Here is a 21,805-nt window from a genome sequence, read left to right on the forward strand (position 1 = left end):
TTCCCATGTAGTACCAGCTTTCTGGAAGTCATAGTCTAACACAGCTCCTTTATTTCCCACAGATAGAAGTAATATAATCATCATCCATTTAATGTTCCAAACAACTGTTGTATCCATCTCTTCTGATTGTTCTTTTTTATAATAATCTCAGTTTTATCACCCGTTCTCTCCTGCCTGTATGATTTTAACAACTTTCAACTGATCTTCTACTTTCTAGCCTAATTCACATTGATGCCAGGATGATCTTTGGAAAACATAAATCTGATCCTGATATTTACCTATTTATTGATAACCTTAAGTGATCCCCATTTTATATCTTATTTCTTAGTGTATCATAAAAGGTCCTTAACAGTTTTTTCCTGACTTCAGTATATCATAAAAGGTCCTTAACAGTTTTTTCCTGACTTCATCCTCATGCCTTTACCTCATACTCTAAGTTAGCTTACAGACTACCTGCAGTTTCCTGAAGTATTCATATTCACATTTTTATGCCTTTGATCATACTTTTCTCTTTAGTTGCCATACGGAATATTTGTTCTTTAAAACTGATAAGAATATTATTAAAATAAGAATAAGAATAAGAATACTACCACCAACAAAACTATGGTAGATAGTCCACATATGGCTTTTAATATGTACCAGGCACTCTTCTTTCATTTACTCATTTAGTTTTTGCAACAACCCTATGAGGTAGGTACAAATAAGAAAACTGAGGCATAGGAAACTTGCTCACTGTCAAGCATTTAGAAAGTGGTAATGACAGGTCATGAACTCACACATTTGACCCTAAAGTCTGTGCTCTTAAGTTTCTATACTACATTGCCTCTTCATGTGTAACACTCTTAAGTATTACTGCTTCTGGATTTCTCTCCATCTCTCTGGAAAAACAGGCTGCTCCTTGGCTTGGATCTCATCTTTATAGCACTTAGGACATGTTATTGCACTTATGCATTTCTGCTTTGCTTAATAAGGATAGGAATACTGTATCTTTGCATCTCATTCTTGTATCTCCTGTGTTTGGCACATATTTTAATTGCAAGGCAAATGGATACATGAATGCATGAATCACCAAATTTTAAAAGTGGAGGAAACTTTAGAGATCATCCAATTTAACCTTATTTCATAGGTGAAGAGCCTAAGATTAAGTGAATGTGATGGTAATACCAGATTTTAGTGTGGATAATTTACCAAAGTTAAGTTTTATTACTAACTAGACTTTAGTGGTTGGTAACCTATTTAATTTGCTTCAAAGCTCAATCAAAAGAACTGGTTTATAGTTAACTGAAAATATTCTAGGTTGTGTTGGCAGAGTCTGTTTTGGGTACAGCATTTAACATGTTCTGTTAATACTGTGTGATCATTTATATGTCGTATCTATTATCAGATTGAAGCAGATAACTTGTCTGTATCATTCGCTTTTATAGATCTTCTAAATACTTTCTAATGTCAAATGTAATGGTGCTTTTTAAAAAAATTAGATTGGACGATTGTAAAGAATTTTAATATATGCAACCTTTGAAACCCGTTGATAACTTTTGAATTTGGGGAATGGATATATGAAGTTAATGATAATCTGTACTTTTTTTTATATTTAAAACTTTTTAATAATGAAAAATAGAGGGACTAAAGAGAGATTGGGAAAAGATTATAAACTTAAAGCTATAAGATAAATAAGGAAAATTAGAGAACAAAGAATAAAAATAAAGCCTAGAAGTTCTAATCTCTGGCTGCGTGAAATCGAAATGTTTATTTGTAAATACAGATATTCATAACAGTTTTTTGCTGAGCTTATGCTGCTGTCGCAAAGTAAAGTTTATGTATTTTTATTGCCTTCATACAGATAAATTTTTTCCTGATAATTGGCTTCAAGTGATTTTATATGTATTTAGCTGAAGATCAGTGATGGGAAACTCATTCTTTTTATGTTTTTAGCTTCCTAGGAGAAAAAGTCTCAAATGAGCTTTCTTTCATTTTCAGCATTGTATATTTCAATTGTTTTGCAATTATAATTTTGTTTTGCTACTTCAGAAGTTTATATTTTCAAGATTTCAGTTAGAGGTTACCGTAGATGGTGGGTAGGAGATACAGGTAAATATTAGTTGTTGCTGAAATCTTCCTTCATCTGTTAGATTTGGGCACATGGATATTTTTTATAAGTGAATAGTTTAATAAAATAAAGAGCCTTATGTAGAAGAAGATTCCTAACACAAGTATTTAACATGTTTCACTACTTAAAAATACAATTTTTGGGAAGTGGACACGACATGATTTTTTTATATGTGTTAATATTTTGAATTAAAATTTAGAAAGTTAATTCTATTAATATTCATTCTGATTTAAGGGTTCTGATGACTGTCTTGTGAAAATCTGGGCAACAGATGATGGGAGATTATTAGCTACTTTAAGAGGACATGCTGCTGAAATATCAGACATGGCTGTAAATTATGAGAATACCATGATAGCAGCTGGAAGTTGTGATAAAATGATCCGAGTCTGGTGTCTTCGAACATGTGCGCCTTTGGCTGTTCTTCAGGGCCACAGTGCCTCTATAACATCACTACAGGTAGTTGTTTTAATCCCTCTAAAAATCCTTTTTGATTATAATCTAAAGTAAATTTTTAAGAAATCACTTTTATAATCTATTGTAGAAAGCCAACTAAAACGAAAAGAGTATTTCTGTTTTCTTTATAAATACACGGACTTTAATTAACTTGGTAGTCATGACTCTCAACTCTGGGCATTTTCTAATTCTGTTATTGATGCTATTTGTATGGTGAAAATGGGTTTATTATTTGGACTGTGTCACTCTTGTAAAGATTTTTTTTCTTTGATTGTTTTTTAGTTCTCTCCATTGTGCAGTGGCTCAAAGAGATATCTATCTTCTACTGGGGCAGATGGCACTATTTGTTTTTGGCTGTGGGATGCCGGAACCCTTAAAATAAAGTGAGTTGCTCTTTTATTTCATGGATGTGACATTGAAAACATAAATGTGTTTAATTTAATGGTTGAAATTGCAAAATTTATAAAGTTAACAATAGGAATAAATTTAGTTTTTCTTCTTAAGTAAATAACATTCATTTTGACTCTTCATTGACATTGACCTCTTTCATTTCTATGTTTCCTTTTTTCTTTTCATGCTTCAAAGAAAGTTTTCTCATGTTAACATGTTTGTTTCTTTCCTCTTTTCCTAGCCCTTGCTCTTTCCTTCAAAATGTACCTGTTTTACCACTCATTTTTTCCTCTAAATGATCATTGGACTGAAACCACTCTATATTCGATTACTATGGATTGTGAAAGTTGTACAGTGCACTCTGGTTAAAGTTGAAGGTTCTAATTATTTTTGTAAATTTCCCCCAATCTGACAAAAACTAGGTCAAAAAGTATATTAAGTAGGGCTTTAAATGTGATCACTGCATTGGAGCATCCCCAGTGCATTGCATATGTATTGAAGCTGGTATCATGTAAAAATCTCTAATTTTTTTCTTTAATATGGTCGATTATAACATTGAATATTTAATGCCAGTAGTATTAACATAAGACATATAATCTAATACAATTATACAAGCTATGTAAATATTTTATCTATTTTCTATAGATCACTATTTTGAATGAACATTATAGTTGATATGAGTCAAACAGTCTTAAGATTTTCACTAGGTTAAGAGTAAGATTCTTATTTTTTGGAGTCTTACAAGACATTTTATCACAGTAGAAGATAAAGAGAGATATTTAATTAATAATGTCTAATACTGGAAAAGTTAGGTTATTGGTGGTATACATATACCACAGAGGCATCACCTGTTTTGCTAGTGTGTTCATGTTTACGAATGATCTATTTCCTTATTTATATGTGCAGTCTATTCTACTTTATCAAAAACTGAGAACCTGTTAAATTTCATTAGAGTGATTGCAACTAATAACACAGTCTGGCGTAGCAGTGGCTTTGGGCTTGTTTTATGGGTGGATTGTTGTGTAATCAGGAGCTTCTACAAAATCTAGAGTTTCCACAGGATCTGCTGATTGTGACACATAATGATTTTGAACTTGTTTTTAGGAAGGGAGCCATCTGTTGCTTATTTAATGCTGTCCTTCGGTGATTGTTTTTTAAAACAGCTGATTTCTGGTGTTGTTAGTCACTTTGGGATATTTTTAATTTGTTTATTTTTTTGTATTGTAGTCCGAGACCTGCAAAATTTACAGAGCGCCCTAGGCCTGGAGTTCAAATGATCTGTTCTTCTTTTAGTGCTGGTAAGATTTAATTCTCCCTAATTTTCCACTTAAAGTTGTACATTAGAAAGCTTCTAATGGAACACATAAAATTTTCGAAAATATTTACTGTTGTAATATAAGTCATATACTCATACATATGCCAAAAGATGGAAATTAATTTAGAAATATTCGAACTTTGCTAGAGTTTAATTTATATACTCGCATGACTAATATTTTTCTTTAAGAAGATCATATGCTGTGGTAGAAGAGAGTAAATAGTTTCAAAATTTATTCCGTTGAAGAATAAATCTTCAAGTAGTTACCTTGCTGGAAGAAAGATATTTTGAATTTGCTTTATATTTTTGTGGATTTTGGAGGTGTCTCATAGCTAAATAAATTTGATTGATATTTGTACAACTTTATTAACTACTTTGCTCCATATTGTTCTTATTTGTTCTTTAAAAAGGAGCCGTATAACAGTGCTGACATTTCCAATTAAGTTTTGAGTTTATGCAGCAGCATTTTGATTGGATATTAGAGTCTTTTTAAACAAATTATGTTCTGGAGATTTGAATTGAATTGATGAGAAAATGAAATGAAACATGAATAGATTTAATATTTAATGTTCCTGATACCGGTTCCACATTTATTTCCGGTTTTACTTTATCTTTTCATTTCATAATTGTGGATAGCAGTAGTACCTAAGTGATTGCAAACTGATGACATGAATCTATTTTTGCCATATTAATATTTAAACATGTTTAATTTCTAACTTCTGGATTTCCACTGTTACTTCCTTGTCAATAACACAAAAGTCATCACTATACTTTTGTTCAGAGTACTCTGAATGCAATTTTATATAGCACTGTTTTCAACACTATAAAAGAGTGGTGATTCCAAGGAGAGAGTAAATTGAATATACAAATAACTGTAATGGAAGGTAGAATATATGTGCTACAAGACAAAGGTCTTAATGAGAGTTCAGAGGAGAGCAAGCTCATTTGATTGCAGCACTTGTAAAGACAACTTACTGTGAAGGTGTTGGGCCCTAAAAGTTTGATAGAATTTTAAAAGATGGGAAATAAGACAAGAGAAGGACTTCAGGAGTTAAAAGGCATGTTTTCTAGTAAAGATAACTATTAATTTTAATATGATAAGATTATAAAATCGGTGAAATCATTTGTAGTGGAAAGCTTTACTTCTGTAAATATTGAAAAATTCATCATAGTCAAAGCCATGTTAACAAACTTCTTAATTAGATTCAGGTTAGATGTATTCCATACTTAGGATAATTAGGAATAATTTTAGAGTAAAGTATTAATCATTCATTATATATTGTGGTAATCTTGCTTGCATTGCATTATCTCATTTTCAGAGATTTTGCAATTGCGTTTTACTCATAAATATTTGCTGTTATTTTTCAGGTGGAATGTTTCTGGCCACAGGAAGCACAGATCATATTATTAGGGTTTATTTTTTTGGATCAGGTCAGCCAGAGAAAATTTCGGAATTGGAGTTTCATACTGTAAGTATGGGTGAAAAGAATTAAATTAGTACAATTTAAATGAGCCTAACAGTTTATATTCAGGATCCTCTTTCTTTGTCTGTTTACATATAGGACAAAGTTGACAGTATCCAGTTTTCCAACACTAGTAACAGGTAAAATAATTATTTTTATTTGTCAAATTTAATTCCAATTTTAAAATTATGAAATAAAGACAGTTTTTATAGTCAGATTTTAATTAGAATTGTATGCAAATTAACCACCTAAAATAAAGATCTCGACCAGTTATACTGAAAAGTAAATATAGCCTTCACATGCATGTGAATATGTTTATGTTTTATTTGTAATAATGTTAATTTATTTGGCCACTTTTAATAATAGGGACTTTTACCCACCCTGTATATTTCCTGTATATATCAAATTCTGTGGAAGCTTTTAATAGAGATTAGAAATGTATCACAATGTAATATTTGAGGCACAAGTGTTTGTTGATGATAAACTTAGATGACATTGTATAAATTTTTGCATGTTGTTTTAAAATGAAAGAAAAATATTTCTAAGTACCTTGTGTAAAACAAGTCATGTTCATTAATACTGAGTGGAAATTCAGTACTTTTTGGAAAATATCGATTCTGTTTCTAAAGTAGTAAATAGTAGCCTTGGATCACTTTTGAATGTTATTTTGAGACTTAGCCATGCATATTAGAATATGTGTATGTAAAAATTTTAAAACCTATTAAGTATCAGAAGTTCTTAGATTTGCAGAGAATATCTGATAGAATAATCTTTAATGTATTAGAATGCTGTGAAAGTAAAGATGAGTGCTATCTTTTTTAGAATATTGAAAAGTATAGCTACATTTTGATAAAACGTGTGATTTTTCTTTGGGGGATGGGCTCCTTTTAATACAGGTTTGTAAGTGGGAGTCGTGATGGCACAGCGCGTATTTGGCAGTTTAAACGAAGAGAATGGAAGAGCATTTTGTTGGATATGGCTACTCGTCCAGCAGGGTAAGAGATCAACTTTGAAATAATATATAAATATAGATAGATCGTTTAAAGTATGCTATATTACAGGTTGCTGTGACTCAGCCTATAAAAGTATATATTATAATTGATGTTAAAATGATTGTAGTAAATAGAGGTGCTATTGTTGAAAGGCTTTAATTTTTATGAAATGATTTTCTGAAATACTTGAGAAGACCTGCTGCATTAATGACTTTTTCAATTCAGTTTTGTTAAGGGGATGATAGTACTGTAAGAATAGTTGTAGATTTCACTCCTTTTTTTAAAGCAGAACATGTTATGATGTTCCATCACAAAGGGGTGATGTGGTATATCCAGTGGTTTTCTCCAGCCAAAAGAAATTGTTATAACTCTTAACCGTTAATTTGGTCTTAATATCACTTTTTTTCTGTTGGTATTTGTGTATAGTAGTCTTGGATGGGAGAGCAAAGCAGTTTTAGGGTATTACAGCAGCAGTAAAAGATGGAGAGTGTGCGGCATTACCGTTCATGGGTCCAGAGTTAAAGCAGTGATATTTACTCAAAATTATTCTATCACTAAAGGCTTAGTAGTGCTGGAATCCTGGATTTGCTGATTCAGTGCAGTGATTTTTTGCCATCATTCTATATTTATTCAAACTATTTTTAATTATTGTTAAGTGATAGTTATGTTAATAAATATAAATTATAAGAAAATACATTTAGGTTTTTGTCAAACTAGCATTTATAAATAATGTCAGTTTAAACAAATACTGCTTCCATCACTTTTAGCCAAAACCTTCAAGGAATAGAAGATAAAATTACAAAAATGAAAGTGACAATGGTAGCATGGGATCGGCATGACAATACAGTTATAACTGCAGTTAATAATATGACCCTGAAAGTTTGGAATTCTTATACCGGTCAACTAATTCACGTCCTGATGGTGAGAAAAAAGATCAGTTTTTATTTGGTATAATTGAAACATTGTAGAATGTATTATTTTCATTGAAGAATAAAGTCTTTTATGTTAGCTAAAAACTCTACTTGCTAGATGAGTAACAGGTCTTTTCAGGAGATTGGAAATATTTTAAAAAGCAGTTAAACAGGTTTGATTTAATATAAATACTTGCTGTTTCTTAGTATGTAGGGCTGCATCAGTAGTATTCTCAGTTTTCACTAAATGATAGCAGAGCCCTGGACAGTGATATTGGCTCAGTGTCATTATTATACATTGATAAATATGAAGATTTTTGCCACTTTAATGACTTAAAACTCAAATTCTAGAAATGTTTTCATATTGACATTTAATTGAATTTTCTATATTTTTTTTGATATTTATAATTCTTTGTTACTTCAAAAATATTTCAGGGTCATGAAGATGAGGTATTTGTTCTTGAGCCACACCCATTCGATCCAAGAGTTCTCTTTTCTGCTGGTCACGATGGAAACGTGATAGTATGGGATCTGGCAAGAGGAGTAAAAATTCGATCTTATTTCAATATGGTAATTATTAGTCTCTTCATAACTGTTAAGATTTGGGGACTCCTTGACTCAGGTACTCTGCATATCACAAAGGAAATCCATTTAAGAATTGGTTCAGACATTATTTTGACTAAGTTTCAAAAAATTACTTATTCCACCTTTTTATTTAGATGCTAAATTTAAAAGAAAAATGTACATGATAAATACATGAATATTGTGATAACTAAGCTAGTTTTTAAAATAGTTTAACAGCGAAACTTTGATGAGAAACTCACAAATAAGATACAATATAAATAAGACAAGTTTGGAAAACTATAAGAAGGAATTATAATAAATATATTGTAAATAATATATTTATTATTGTATAATAAATGTATTGTGTTGTACTTCATTAGTTAGCCTGTAGTACAACAATTTAATTAAAATAATATACATTTTAAAATTAAAGCCAAAAAATCAGGCATTCTTGCCTTTTATCAAGTTAGAGTATGTTTATCAAGTTATGTTAGATATTTATTTGGAATTAAGCCTTTTTTCCTCCATATTTTGCTTCTTATATAGTATTTTAGTGTATTTTGCTGAATATTTGAATTACAGTGGTTTATTATCACATCCACCTTACTTTGCAGTGTTTCCACTCTTCTCTAACCACCATATGAAGTGTAAGGTGCTCCTCTAATACTACTGTTAAATTACTTCTTTGTCTGTATATCAGTGATATTTTTCAACAAAGGAAAAAAAGCATGTGTATACTAGTTTAGCATGTTTAGATTTTTCAAAAATCAGTGATAGAAATGTCTGGTAATAATAGAACAATTAATAGTGTCTGATCAGAATTTTTTTGCAAAAATATTTTTCACAAAGCAATCTTGTGAAATATGGTTTATGAAAAAATTTTATGAAAGTGATTCTATACTTAATAATAGTAGTTTCTTCTATATAGTAAGAAGTAATTAATAGAAACAATTTGAGGGAAGAGTTAGTAAAAATAAAAGGAATTCTTATTAGTGAAGGAATTTAACTGTCTATCAATATGCCTTAGTATACAATAAGGTAGGAAATAAGATTTGTTAAATTGTTATTTTTCTAAAAAGATTTAATTATTTGGAGTATAGCTGTTAGTGATGGATGGATTTCCTTAGTGATTATATGTATATAGGAGATTTTTTAAAAGCAAATTTTTAAGTATGCTGCTAAAGCATTTTTTTCTTGTTTTCTATCCTTGTGTTTCTGATTTGCTGCTTTTTTGCGCCATCTCTGTTGAATAAGAAAACTAGTCATTTTTCAGTTTATCTTTATAGTTTCAAAAGAAGACAATTTGTAGCCTATACATACATTAGTGACTTTAGTAATTTTATATTTTCAAAGGGCATTGGTGTATTAGTAGACTGTTTATGGGGAAAGTTTTCTCTCATACTTGAATACTGCTTTCACCCCAAGTTATAAAGGTGCATTTTTTCTCATCAGGTAAGTCAATAACACTAATACTCTACCTTATTAGTAGATATGAAAATTACAGCACCTTGAGATTGAAGTGATTTATACTTAGACTATTATAGATTAGTGTACAACCAGGAGTAGAAGTCAGCCATATTATATTGTATGCTCTTTGAAATTAGCTAAGGGATTAGTTATATTACTGCCTTAAACATTTTTTATTATTTAATGAGTTTTAGATAAGGATTATTTTTTCTGCTCTTTTTGAATAAGAGATAGAAAAATAAATGGCAGAAGAAACAAATCTGTATAATAAGTAGAAATGGATAGTATCCACAGAATCTTCAAATTGCGAGAAAAATAGAACGTAAAGTAAAAAAGATTAAAAATGTATTCTGCATTTAAAAAGTCACTTACTCTTTCTCACTAAAATCAAGCTACTCTGTTTAATTTTTTGCATGATTTTTAATGTCTTCCAAAATACTTCTGCATATTACTTCATTTAGGTCTCGGGAAAACTTTGTAATATAATCAGGGTAGATTTTATTACTGGTTTTATGAATGGAGAAACCATACAGAGATGAAATGATTTCCTCAGGTTTACTTAGGTCACACAGCTTTATACGGGTACTTGAGATTTAAAACTATATTTTTTGTGTGTTGCTAATGTGTTCTTAATGCTAACTATAGTTGTGGTTGGTTATTGCACAGCCAGCTTCCAACTTACCCAATTAGTCATTTGTCCAGGGTGAAATGTTTTCATAATGGTATTAACTCTGAGTACATCTTTTGGGATCTTGTAATTTAGTTTGGCATTCTATCTGTCTCTTAATTTGTAAGTTAACTAAGTGCCCTAGTTTTTGCTTTTCACTGTTTTCTACTTTTCATTGTTTGTTTTATCTATGGGCAGATGGAAGATAAAGCATCTAGCATTGCTATTAAGAAAATGAAAACAGTTGGAGGTGGAAAAGCTTGTGTTCACTCTCTGCTATCATGAATGTTGAATTTTAGTTGTAGTTATAACTATTTGAGTCTCTGTAACTAATAAGTAAGCTTTTAAGTTACTAAAATACCATAAAATTTGACCGAGTGCAAATTCAATCTCTGACATTAAATCGTACTAGTAATCATAATATTTTTTGAGCGCTATGTAGAGAGACTATTTATAGTGCCATGGAGGATTTAAGGATTAATTCTAGTGGAATATTCCATTTTTAGACTAGAAATGGTGAACGTTTAGATGAAGTATTATTAAGATTTCTGTCTGAGTTTTAAAATTGAAGCTCGTTACATGAATAAGAAAATTCACTATTAAACCTATGGCCGGAAAATAAGGAATGTAAATTATGCCTTTAAAAGAACAAAAATTTTATATACAAATTTTTAAAAATAAAGGTTTTGTCAAGTATATTTTGAGAATACTGCTTTAATATTAGTCCCTCTTTTATGATAATTGAATTTTCCATTTGAAATTTATAACACCTTTTGCAAAAGGTAATGAAATCATATACTAATTATTTTGTATTAATCAGCATTTTATTGCACTTACCTATTATAGAAATTAAAATTTTTCGAACTTTTAGAAATAGTCAGAAATTCTAAATCATCAAAAAGCCTTTCAAAGGTGAAAGATTGAATTTCTAAATGCCTGTTTGATATATAGTAATTATATTTTAATAAATTTATGAATACATTTTATAAAATTAAAATATTGAGCCATTAACATTTTAATATTGCACTGATAGTCATCATTCATATAAATATCCTGATTCCTTTTTTTTCCCCCTGTATCAAGCCATGACAACACTTCTAAAAATCATCTACTTTATTTTAGGATCATCTAAATTTGTAAGTAAAAAATAAAAGGTTTGAGATTGAGATTTGAGAGAAAGATATTTAATTCCCTATATGCTTACATAATTTCCTAATTTATCTTTAAAATTTTCCAAATCTTATAAATAGATTCTCAACTTGCTAGTGGTATTCTCTAAAAAAAAGTGATGGAGTCATTTTCATTATTTTTACTGTTAGTTTTCTTCTTCATAGAGTATATGAATGATAAAAGCAGTTGGGGAATGGATGTTCTGTTTGTTTCTGTTACTTATAAGGAGTATATGACAAGTGAGATGGCGTAATATAGGGTATGAAATGGAATAGACAGTATATTCCTTGCACTCCCTCTCTCCCTTATCTTTAACTAAAATAAAATCTTAAAATTTTAAAAGAATGTGTTGGAAAAGCATAATATATAAGGCAGAAACTTTGAACCCTCCTTTTTATTTTTTTTTTATTAACCAAAGAAAGATGCTAAAGAAATATTGTTGAAAGCGATGGACATAAAACAACTTTATTCTTTAAAAAAAAAAAAAAAATCTAGGCCTTAAGTTTTACTTTTTTATGGTTATCAAAAAATTATGTAAATTATTCATATTTTGGCCGAACAGTCCTTATATAACTTGAGTGTTCAGGTAAAAGTGGAGTATATTTGGATATTTTATTGAAGGCAGATAGTATATATTAAGAATATTCTAAACTATTTGGATATAGTTTAGCAAGCCCACATTTTTGTTTTTGGCAGTAGCAATAGATAAATATCAGTATAGCTTTGTTTTGACAAGAAATGTTCTAAACTCTAGTTTAAATGCTCTCAACTCCAGTTAAATGCTAAGAAGCAGATAAATTATTCCCAGAAATAACTTGAAAATAGGTACGAACTCTCTGAACTGAGGTTGAGGGTTTTTATACTACTTCTGTTCTCTGAAAGAGGTAGGCAAGTTTAGAAGTTAAAATAACCATAAATATTATGGTTGTATAAATATACAAAGTTTTTTAGTTTTTTTCTATTAAATTATCACAGTATAACTAAGTTTTAACTGTAAATTTAAATGAATATTAAATTTATTTGAAAAGATATGAAAAGAGACTTTCAAATTTCTTAGTACTAGGCTATTTGATTATTAGTAAATAAAAGGTGGGATTTATAGATTCCACATTAGTAACTTTCCTCATGTGTTTGGCACTTTTACTTTACCTTTCCAGCTCTCTTTTCTTTTCTCTATATCTTGTTCTAGTTGTGTCTATGAATGTCTCTCCCCATGTCTTTCTATTTCTGTTATTCAAAGCTCTTTTCTGGTGCCTCTTGTCTGGTTTCATTTTAACCAAAGAGTGTAGAATGTCTCTTGCTAGAAGGCAATTTTACTGAAATTGATTTTTGCTTTATTTTTGTTGTTTCATTGGTAAATTCCAAATAACAATTTTATTTAATAATTTTTTTCTTATTTTTGTAATTGTTAACCTTTCTTTTTACTTGAGATTTTAAAAAATGTTCCAGTGTCCACTAATCCAGAAAAATAAATTTCTCCTTGCAACGTTTCAAACAAGCAGAGGCTGCCAATCCACCACCACTCAGAATTTTTGCACGTGCATACTTCTGACATTAACATGTTCTCAGTGTGACCTCTATTTTAGTTTTGGACTATTGTAGCCACGTGTATTTAGGAAAGGGAGAAAGAAAAGGTATATCTAATATCGTGTTTTCTTGTAAATAAGGATTTCAAAATATCGATCTCTCCTTCTCTATCTTTCCTTCTTTCTCTCCCTCTCTCTTTCCTTCCTTCCACCCACCCACCCATCCATCCATCCCCTATCATCATCTAACAAGATGTCATATCAACACTCTGTGTTAAAAGGATTCTTTGATGCTTCTAGTCTTTGTTTCAACCTTTCTGGGTAAGGAATTATTACTTTCAATTTTCTGTTTATAACCTTTAGTTATTGCTAATTTTTTTCAGCTTTCTGGGGTTTTTAAATTTTATCCGTCTCTTTCTCATCTATATCTGGTATCAAAGACATAACTTAAAATTTGCTGCCATGAATGTGTTTGTCCCTAGCTTGTCACACTTTATTTAGTGAATTACTTCTATGGAGTAATTCATTGACATGCTTTGTGAGTTATCACAGAGGTATTTGAGATTTGATAATTATAAGAGAAATTATGTTAAATGCATTATGTAAACACGTAGGTGAAGACATTTCAATTAGCAAATGTTAGAGTGCTTATTTTGTTCATGAACACAGGGGAACCACAAAGAAGAGTAAGTCATGGTACTTGTTTTTAGCCAGCTTCCAGTTAAATTGGGGAGATACACTTGGAAAAAAAAATTTTTTTAAGTATTGATAAGTAGTTTCAAATGGTAGCATGCATATGAGAAAATATAATTGCTCTATCTAAAGATGGTAGAGAGCACTTCAGGTGGTCAGAGGTTTTGTTGAGGAAAAATTGAAACCATGCCTTGAAAGATAAATAAGAATTGAATCAGTAAGAAAAATAATTAATTTTATGAATAAGAGGAATATTATAAGTAACCAAGTAAAAAATGTTAAGACATGTTCATAGAATAATTTAGAAAATTTGTCTGGACTAGAATTTGAAAAAGGGATGATAAAATTAAAGGTGTTAAGTTGAGGTGCATTATTGATGGCTGGAAATTATGAGCATAAAGAATAGTTAACATAGTGGGGATTTTGCTAAATTTATATTTTAGAAACGAGAAAAATAAGTTGAATGCCAATAGTAGTATTTCAGGTATGAAATTGGTTAGGTGGAGTGAGAACTACTTTCATTAGTGAAATCGTAATTAAAAATTTTAGGAGTAGGTAGTAGGAAATTTGTGAAAGAAAAAAAGAAATATATATATATATAGTACTTGATGTTTTGTGGCTGACAGAAGGATTAGGGTGGAGAGTTACAAAATATTTAATAAATGTGTTGAGATATTGAGCCTAGGTGATTTTGATAACAGTGATAATAGAAATATGAAGGATGTGAAGAAAAACTGATTTTTTTAGTTCATTTTTATACATTTATTGTGACATGATGTCGGACTATCTATGTGGAAGTGGCTAGCCAGCACTTGGAGATAGAATACTTAGAGAGGTGAGGAGTAAATTTAGAGAAAGAGATGTTGAAATTTTCCATATAGAATGTATTTACCTCCTCATGGAGATAAGGAAAAGCAGTATAGAGGGTCTAAGACTAACCTTTTAGAAATAGCCATATTGGAGAAGAGATCTCTAACTCTAGAGAGAGTATAAGGTTCTATGTCAGAGAGGCCAAAGGAGGAGAATAGATTTCAAGGAGAACTTGATTAATACTATTGCTGCCCTCAAGAAATCAGAATGTGGTAAACAAATGCTGTTAAATATGAAATTGAGTTATTTATTTTTGAAGAAAAGGAAAGGTGATTCTTCAAAATCACTTTTATATATCTATAAGTTTTATCAAGCCAGTTACAGCAGTTTCCTTTTTATATAAATTTTATTTATCTTGGCACCACTTATTTTAAATAGCTATCTTTATATGTAATGATACTACCATAGAGGATTTTCAGTATTAAAGGAAACATTCATTCAGTAATGATCTTTTAAAGTAATTTGATGGCACCTGGACTATTGGAGTGTGGATAGCTTCCCTTAAGATATATTCTTTGTTTACTCTGTAACTACTGTAATGATCAGAAGATGGCCAAAGCATGTTTTAATCATACATATAACAGTGTCTGTCTTCAGTATCCAGTGTACATTCTTCAGTTTATTTTCCCCCAAGTTGATAAACTGTAATGGTTCTTCATATATAAGGAAGAAATTTGAGTCTATCATATAAAATTATTAAGTATTTTAAATGATTCATAATTTTAAATTATGGAGTATTTTCTAGGTAAGATGCTCCCTTCTAATCAATGGTATACTTTAAAAAGTGAATGAGAAAAAAATTGATGCCAGTCATAGACTTGGAATAATTCCATAAGAGAATGATTCTGCCTAAGATAGTCCATATATTTTTAACCTTCCTGATTTGTACTGTGTTCCTCTTCTTAGATACTTCCTTCATACTTCTCATATTCAGCTGTATGCGAGTTCCTCATGATTGATATAATTTAGACCCTGTGAGTTTAGTCTGCATTTTAGTGCTTTTAGCATACCTCACTTCCAGTTTTGTCCAGTTCCTCCAAAAAGCCTTCCTGATTATCAGATAAATAGGATTTTAGAACTGAGTAGGACTCTAGTGATCATTTAAATTATCTCTTATCATTTCACAGATTAGGCGATTTGCCCATTACTAGAGGAGAGGTCTGTTGGATCTTGGGCCTCATTCCTTTGTCTCCTTTAATTATTCACCTTTCTGCTTCACAAAGATTATAGTAGAAGTTGTGGATAGTATTCTGCCTTGAATAAGGTACTAATATTCTTCATTAAATATGACATCATCAAAGATCTTAACTCATAAGTTTTTGTATTGATTTTTTTAAAATTCGGTATAACCTCTAAACTAAAAAGATTATACTACTCATTTCTTGGAAGTATTTCCAGAATTCTTTAGTCATTATAAGAATTTTCCTACAAAGGAGTCAGTATTTTAACTTTTCAACTTTTGGACAAAACAAAATAACTTCTTTATCATAATCACCGAATATGTTTTTCTATTCTCTTTTAACTCCTATTGAAATTTTTGCACTAATCAGTAAATACTGTCTTCTGGTTTTTCTCAACTTTCCTTATTGTGATTTAATGTGTAGGAGTTTTATTATGTGTTTATTAACGTCTCAATATTTAGCAAGCATACTCAATTTTATTAGAGGAACGGTTCATCTGAAACTCACTTATTTTGAAAATTTCTCATTCATTTTTTAAATTCACTATAGCTACATTAGGACTAGCATAAGTTCTATACAGTATTAAATTTTATGTTGATTATTCTCTTGTTAAGCAGTACATTTAATTTTATGTTAGGCCCATATAACTTTAATATGGATAGAAATGGTATTTTTTTCTTTTGGGTTTTTGAATATAAGCCTCATTGCTTTCTAGTCACACATACATATTCAGACAGTGCCTTCATTATTAAAGTTTTTCTTTGCGAATTCTTATAAATACTTTGACCCTGGTTAAAAAAGATGAAATTCTTTTCATAGAGAAATTTAACTTTTTTTGGTAGGTTTAGTTAATAGCATAAATCATAAAAACAGCTAGAGTATACTTATTTAGGGAAAGTAAAACATTTTTCTACTTTGTATCAAATGAAAAGCCTTGTCTGCATTTTGTAGTTATGGGTGTTGATCTGAGGAGCCATTACTAAAGATAAATTTGGCATTTTAATTAATAAGGTTATGGGCACCTTTATAATTGGTTCATGAATAAAGCAGATTCTTTCAGTGCCTTTAATGAATAAGGTTAATCCAAATACATTTTAATGTACTTTTCCTATTTTCCGATGTTACTGAAATAAACCAATTTCCTCCATATAAAAGTAACTTTGGAGTTAGGCAGATAGATGCCTTGCACCAAGAAAATTAGTACCATCCTGCCATATTCACAATGGCATGCGTTATAGGAAGCATAGTTATTTTCAATAGGATTGCCATTTTTTTCTTGGCTTTTTTGGAGCTTTAAAGTTCCATGTCTCCCAAATATTCTTTTAGAGATTTGCTAACTGTAAATGTGGCAACACTGGTTGCTACAGATAGCATGGGGATAGGGTTGCTTAATCCTCACACTTACCCCACCCACTCCCCAAAAAAGAAAAAAATTGTAAATCAAGATTGCTTAAACATCCCATGAAAGAGATACCATGCTTATGAATGTCAAATATCCTTGGCATTGCTGAGTCATACTTCTTTCAAATCTCTTCCTCAGTTCCACTGTATCCTTAGAATTACTTAGACTTATAATAATATTACAGTTCTGGAAGCATTTATTATGTTAGAATATATTTTGAAGTAGTTTTTTTCCCCTCTCTTATCTTTTGTGAAAGTGAACTGAGATAAATAAGACATCTAACAACACATGGCCAAGGCAATTTCAATTCTTTGTATTGAATTTTTTATGTAAAATTCTATTTAGAGGTAAATTTTGTTGATGTGGTTATTTATAACAGTACATATAAATTTTTATTTGCCTAGAAAACAGAAAAATAGGGACTTGAATTCTGATATTTCTACTTGTAGTCTTTAATTTTTGGCAAATACTAAATTATATAGCTACCAATGCCCTTATGTCGATCTGGAGAAATAGTTCTCTTTTTCCTTCTCATTTTTGAATAGTTTTAAAATAGACTTGGAATCAGTTCCCTTCCTCTGTTATCTTATCCTTCAACTTTCTTCACAACTAACAAATGATCCTGTTTCTTAGGGATTCATTTTCTTGCTTTTATGGTAAATTTTTTAAGTGTATTAGACATCAGATAAGTTCACCAATTTTCTTTCATATGATTAAATTTTAAGGAATGTTATTCTTTTCCTTTATTATCATTATCCAAAACAGCATTAATAAACACCAGTGGGCTCATTCCTTCTTTTCAACAAGCTAAAGGGAAAACTAGTTTTCTTTTTGAGGCAATCCCATTTGTGGTATCTAAACTTAGTAAGGAGAGCCTTTCTTTTAAATGTGATGTTTTCTCTTTTGACCAAAATGTAAACTTTCCTCAAGAAATAAACTATTCTTCTAAATTTTAATTTTACTTCTGTATTTGGTGAACTGCATATTCATCCCTATGCCATATTTTTAACACTAAAGAAAGAAAATTACCACTTCTCTCTTTTCCAAGCATTTCCTGGGATATTGGGATATTACTAATAAAATTCAATTTGTTCTAGATCAGTGGATACCGGAACAGAGAGGAGGTATTTCTTACCTGATAATATGTGTGTGTTCCGATTCTGCTAATCCAGAAATCCAATCACATTTGTTGAAAATCATCCTTAGTAGTTATTTGTCAGGGAGTCAACTCCCTATTTTAATTATTTTCTGAAATTCAGCCCCTAGATGTGCTTTAGATAGGGTAGAGTTTTTACCTCTTTCAGAATACTGCTAAAGAAGTTTTCAACTGGAACATAGTCTGAAGAAGCACTGAGAGCAAAAAATTCAGAGTGGTGATTGGCCACCTCTGTTTGATTGACAGGTTGCAGGGAGAAACCCATTCGTTCTGGATTAATGGAACTGGAAAACAGAAAACAATTATCAGGTAAAAAAAACCTTTTCTTTAACCTTTGAAATTCACCATTTAAAAGATGAGTCAGACCATCAAGGGAACTTATAACCAAAAAACAATGGTGTCTTGTGAGCAGTAATTCTCTGGCTACTACTTCTAAGAGTTACAAAAGAAAAAGCACTACAGTTACTACACATTGTCAGCCTTTGTGGAAAGGGCTTGATTAAATGCAGATAAAATGGAATGCAAGGCGCAGTTACATTTTAAGTCTGAGTTTAAGATGTGAAGCGGAATTCTGTGGGTGGGGGAGATAGGTGTTGTTTTATTTCTTGAATTGTGTCTGGTATATGGATAAATAGAACAATTTGTTTTTCAAGGTTATTAATCTGGCACTTTTTGTGAATATTCACAGATTTTGTTACTGTTATGCTTCTTCACTTCATTAGGATGTGTACTTATATATCATCATAAAATTCTAATAACAATAGTATCCAGTTCTTTATATTTTGATGGCAGTTTTCTGATTACTGGTTAAATACATTTCAGATTGAAGGCCAAGGACATGGTGCAGTATTTGACTGCAAATGCTCTCCTGATGGTCAGCATTTTGCATGCACAGACTCTCATGGACATCTTTTAATTTTTGGCTTTGGCTCCAGTAGCAAATATGACAAGGTAGAGTATGATGACTGTATCTTTTTTTTTTTTTAAGCCATGGATGTTTAGGAGGTGTATTTAATCTCTTTATTTCAGAAGGAATAACTTTTTATTTAGCCTGCTAGAGCGATCTAGATTGTAGTTCTTGAATTGGAGCAAATAAGCTGGGGATAGGAGATGTTATCTATAAAGGGTCTCTTTGAAATTATGTAAAATATTTTATTTCTATGGATAATATGCATTTATCTGGGGTCCAAATCTGTGGCTTTTGTGTGGTTCTCAAAAATGTATAGCGTACTGATGTAGCTAATGTTTTTAAATAATAAAGACTAATATTAGTGACTAAGAGACTTAAAGTTGCTTATTTGCAGTAGAGTGGTATAAAAGATTATTGTAAAAATTGAATAGTTCATAGTTTAGTTGAAGAAATTCCAAATTAACCAAATTAACCAGTAAAATTTTGAAGTTACAGATGTGTCAGGCATGAGTTCATATTAATAATTTTATATTTCGAATATTTTAGAATGCTTTAACTCTTGGAAAATCATGTTAATTTTTTATATTAATAAACCATGCTTACTGTATACTTAAGGATAAGTGTTTTCATTAGAGTTTAATTCAAAGAATAAATTTATTGAATGATTTCTCTTTGCAAAATGCTAAAACAAACAATATTACCATATTTTGTAATTTAAAAAGTAAGATGAAACATGGTAGCTCTGTGAAAATAATAATACAGAATGATTTATGCCTAGATTGATTTTACTATGTAATTTGAAATTATATAACCTGTTTTTAATGTTAGTTTTAATGTGTACAGTCTCATTCTTGTCCCATAGAAAATTCAAAGTAACTAATTTTCTGATCATAAACTTTAACATAGAAAATATAAAGATTTACTTAAAATTAATTCAAGAAAAGAATATTCTTTTATATTATTCCTTAATATGATTTATGTTAAAATGTTTGCCTTCCATTAGAAATTTATAAAGATAAATTTTTGTTTTTCCAATTTTTTATGGGCCTTTTCTTTTTACAGATAGCCGATCAGATGTTCTTTCATAGTGATTATCGGCCCCTTATTCGTGATGCCAACAATTTTGTATTAGATGAACAGACTCAGCAAGCACCTCATCTCATGCCTCCCCCTTTTTTGGTTGATGTTGATGGTAATCCTCATCCATCAAGATATCAGAGATTAGTTCCTGGTCGTGAAAATTGCAGGGAGGAGCAACTCATCCCTCAGATGGGAGTAACTTCCTCAGGTAAATGCTCATTTTCATAGACAACCCAATTTTTCTTTTCCTACTGAAGCCTTATAAAATTGTTAATTTGTAACACTTTGTTTTTAATTGCTTCGAACAAATGAGAAGTAAAATGATTTTTTTACACTTCTCCGAAGTTCTTTGAATAATGCTTAAGTGTTTTAAGATAATTAAGGTACAACGGAGATTTAAAGCAATAATTTGGTGTGTATCCATTTATAACCTCTGGGGACTAATAGGAAAAGTCTCTATGTTTGGTGTGAGTTGAGTCTATTTATTCATGCAGCAACATATATTGAGAATATCCTCTGTTCTTGACACCTGCTAAGCTATGGTAGTCAATAGTGAATTAGATTACTGACTACCATGATCCGTACTTTCATGGAGTAGATTAGTAAACACAATTATAAACAGATAAATGTTTAAAAATTGTCATAAATGTTAAATGGAATAATTAATTGTGAGAGAGAGACTAAGACTAGATAACCTATTCACATTGAAGATTGTTTTAAGAGGCGATTGGCTTTTAAAAGTTTATAAGTAATATAGGGATGAAAAGTGTTGAGAGCTATTTTAGTGACATTGTGGAGGGTGAGTGTTAAATTATTTATGGAGTTGAATGGGAGTTGAAATGGAGACAAGGTCAACAGACATCTTCCCCCCTTTGACAAGAAACATGGCACTAATTTATTAAGTGAAAATAATGGACTCTATAAAGAAGGTTAAACTAGTTTTACAATTATGAATCTTTCCGTTATATTTTAGTATAGAAAAATGTTTAAGAAAATTTTCTAAGTTCCGTACTCTTAACATAATGGACAAGAAGATTTAAAGGACACATACAGGATATATAAAGAGTAACTTTTAAATAAATTTAGATTCTGTAAGCAGCACAGAAAAACCAATTTCACTGCATTATAGAGAACCCACTTCTTATTTTTCTTAAAGGATTGGGCATGAAATTGCCATGAAGATGGACATATTGGATAGGAAGGGCTGCTCTTGGAACTAGACATGCTCACTCAGGATGGAGAGTGAGGAGAAGCATTAAAGAAATATTCTCTGCTGCCACTTGTAGAGAGTAGTACAGTCCAGCAGACCTGAATGTCTGGAATCTGTGAAACTAAAATGTCTCGATACATGGACACAGCATGAACTCAAAGAATCTAAGAACAGGTAGTATTCAAGAAGTCTAGGCAGGCATTCAGGTTAGAGAAGTCTCAATTATTAGAGAAGTCTTGGTCATAAGACAAATTAAATGTCTTCAGTCTCTTGGAGAG

At 30.5% G+C, this 21,805-nt stretch overlaps 1 protein-coding gene across 1 annotated transcript in view; it reads left to right on the forward strand.

The window, feature by feature from the left end:
• Positions 1 to 21,805, forward strand: part of PHIP (pleckstrin homology domain interacting protein) — a gene marked incomplete at its 5' end in the record, with an annotated part of 109,464 nt that overhangs the window by 39,106 nt on the left and 48,553 nt on the right. The window contains 10 exons of the mRNA XM_025042934.1: positions 2,342 to 2,563; positions 2,843 to 2,943; positions 4,178 to 4,248; positions 5,634 to 5,734; positions 5,828 to 5,868; positions 6,625 to 6,723; positions 7,488 to 7,641; positions 8,067 to 8,201; positions 19,150 to 19,278; positions 20,300 to 20,525. Of these exons, the coding sequence (XP_024898702.1) occupies positions 2,342 to 2,563; positions 2,843 to 2,943; positions 4,178 to 4,248; positions 5,634 to 5,734; positions 5,828 to 5,868; positions 6,625 to 6,723; positions 7,488 to 7,641; positions 8,067 to 8,201; positions 19,150 to 19,278; positions 20,300 to 20,525 (1,279 nt within the window). The remainder of the gene's footprint in view (positions 1 to 2,341; positions 2,564 to 2,842; positions 2,944 to 4,177; positions 4,249 to 5,633; positions 5,735 to 5,827; positions 5,869 to 6,624; positions 6,724 to 7,487; positions 7,642 to 8,066; positions 8,202 to 19,149; positions 19,279 to 20,299; positions 20,526 to 21,805) is intronic.

This window comes from Pteropus alecto, unplaced genomic scaffold (genome assembly GCF_000325575.1).
Source record: "Pteropus alecto unplaced genomic scaffold, ASM32557v1 scaffold7, whole genome shotgun sequence".
Lineage (NCBI taxonomy): Eukaryota > Metazoa > Chordata > Mammalia > Chiroptera > Pteropodidae > Pteropus > Pteropus alecto.